Below are 2,505 nucleotides of genomic sequence, written 5' to 3' on the forward strand. Positions count from 1 at the left end.
GCCGCACCCACGCCCCCCAGGAACCCCCAAGGCAGCCCCCAAGCCCCCCAGAACCCCCCAAGGCAGCACCCAAACCCCCTAGGAGCCCCCAAGGCAACACCCAAACCCCCCAGGAGCCCCCAGGGCAGCACCCAAACCCCCCCATGAAGTGCTGGGACCCCCTGGGGCAATGCCTGGACCCTATGGGAGGTCCCATGGCAGCACCAGGACCCCCCAGGGCAACACCCAGACACCCCTGGCAGCTGCCAGCACCCTCGGGGGCAGCACCCAAAGCCCCTCTCTACCCCCTAACCCCCCTGGGGTGCTCTTCCTCCCCTGGGCCAGGCTGAGAACCTGCTCCTGGATGCCGACATGAACATCAAGATTGCAGATTTTGGGTTCAGCAACGAGTTCACCTTTGGGAACAAACTGGACACCTTCTGTGGGTCCCCCCCCTACGCTGCCCCCGAGCTCTTCCAGGGCAAGAAGTATGATGGGCCTGAGGTGGATGTGTGGAGTCTGGGGGTCATTCTGTACACCCTGGTCAGCGGGTCCCTGCCCTTCGATGGGCAGAACCTCAAGGTACCAACAGAGTCTTCTGTGGCCCTGGGATGTGCCTGGTGGGATGGGGAAGGGTCTGCTGAGGGAGCTGGAGAGGTTGGATCCATGGGTTGAGGGAGCTGGAGGGGTTGGATCCAGGGGTTGAGGGAGCTGGGAAGGTTGGATCTCTGGGTTGAGGGAGCTGGAGGGGTTGGATCCATGGGTTGAGGGATGTGGAGGGGTTGGATCCATGGGTTGAGGGAGCTGGAGGGGTTGGATCCATGGGTTGAGGGAGCTGGAAGGATTGGATCCATCATGGGCGGAGGGACCTGGAGGGTTTGGATCCATGGGCTGAGGGACCTGGAGCAGTTGGATCCCTGGGTTGAGGGATGTGGAGCAGTTGGATCCATAGGTTGAGTGAGCTGGAGGGGTTGGATCCCTGGGTTGAGGGAGCTGGAGGGGTTGGAGTCATGGGTTGAGGGAGCTGGGAATTTTGGATCTCTAGGTTGAGGGACGTGGAGGGGTTGGATCCCTAGGCTGGGGGAGCTGGAGGGGTTGGATCCATGGGTTGAGGGAGCTGGAGGGGTTGGATCCCTGGGTTGAGGGAGCTGGGGAGGTTGGATCCATGGGCTGAGGGAGCTGGAGGGGTTGGATCCATGGGTTGAGGGAGGTGGAGGGGTTGGATCCATGGGTTGAGGGAGCTGGAGGGGTTGGATCCATGGGCTGAGGGACCTTTAGGGGTTGGATCCATGGGTTGGGGGAGCTGGGAAGGTTGGATCCCTGGGCTGAGGGATGTGGAGGGGTTGGATCCATGGGCTGAGGGACGTGGAGGGGTTGGATCCCTGGGTTGAGGGTCCACAGGGGAACCTGGAGGAGCTGGATCTATTGGCCAAGGGACCTGGAGAGGCCAAGGGGGTTGGTGGGATTGTCCCCAAAGTGTCCCCAGGGGGGTCCCCAGCCTGTCCTGTCCCCAGGAGCTGCGGGAGCGGGTCCTGCGGGGCAAGTACCGGATCCCCTTCTACATGTCCACGGACTGTGAGAACCTGCTCAAGAAGTTCCTCATCCTCAACCCCACCAAAAGGGGCACCCTGGAGGTGAGAGACCCCCAGGGGCACCCCCAGAGGGGTCCTGGGAACACCTGGGACACCCAGATGTGGTCCTGGAGAACTTCAACATGGTTCTGGACCCCACCAAGAGCACCCCAAGACCCCCAGTGGGGTCCTGGGAACACCTGGGGCACCCAAGTGTGGTCCTGGACTTCCCTGGGATTCTCAGCATGGTCCCAGGACCCCCCAGCACCATCTTGAACCCTTCTACCACCCTCCAAAATGTCCCCTGGTGACCCCAGGACCCCAGAGGTGACCTCAGAAAGTCCCCTGGGACCCCCGACATTGTCCAGGACCCCCCCAGAGACCCCTAAGACCCCCTCAGGACCCCCCTGAGACCCCCACCCAGGCACCCTCAGCACAGTCCCAGGTATCCCAGCACCTCCCAGCACCATCTTCAACCCCTGGAGCCTCCTTCTGCCTCCCCCCTCCAGCCCAAAATGTCCCCCCAGGACCCCAGAGGTGACCCCAGGAAGTCTCCCAGGACCCTCAAGCCCCCCTTTTTGTGTGTCTCTCCCCCAGCAAATCATGAAGGACCGTTGGATGAACGTGGGTCACGAGGATGATGAGCTGAAGCCCTACATGGAGCCTGTCCCTGACTACAAGGACCCTCGGAGGACAGGTGGGACCCCCAGGCCACCTGGATCCCCTTTTTTGGGGTGGGGGGGGTCCCCCGGATGCCTGGGTCCCCCTGCTGAGGTGTGTGCCCCCCCTTAGAGCTGATGGTGTCCATGGGGTACACGCGGGAGGAGATCCAGGAGTCGCTGGTGGGGCAGAAGTACAACGAGGTGATGGCCACTTACCTGCTGCTGGAAAACAAGACCTCAGAGGTGGGGACACTGGGGACACCATGGGGGGGACACGGGACACTGGGGACACC

General features: G+C 62.6%; 1 protein-coding gene across 1 annotated transcript; it reads left to right on the forward strand.

Annotated features, from left to right (window-relative positions):
* Positions 1-324: 324 nt before the first annotated feature.
* Positions 325-2,455, forward strand: LOC104389484 (serine/threonine-protein kinase MARK2-like; the record flags this gene model as incomplete). Its single annotated transcript, XM_009998481.1, has 4 exons — positions 325-561; positions 1,494-1,613; positions 2,148-2,247; positions 2,343-2,455. Coding segments are annotated over 4 exons (570 nt in total), but the record flags the coding sequence as incomplete, so codon positions are not given.
* Positions 2,456-2,505: the final 50 nt, after the last annotated feature.

The sequence above is a fragment of the Chaetura pelagica genome, unplaced genomic scaffold (assembly GCF_000747805.2).
Source record: "Chaetura pelagica isolate M959 unplaced genomic scaffold, ChaPel_1.0 scaffold1585, whole genome shotgun sequence".
NCBI lineage: Eukaryota > Metazoa > Chordata > Aves > Apodiformes > Apodidae > Chaetura > Chaetura pelagica.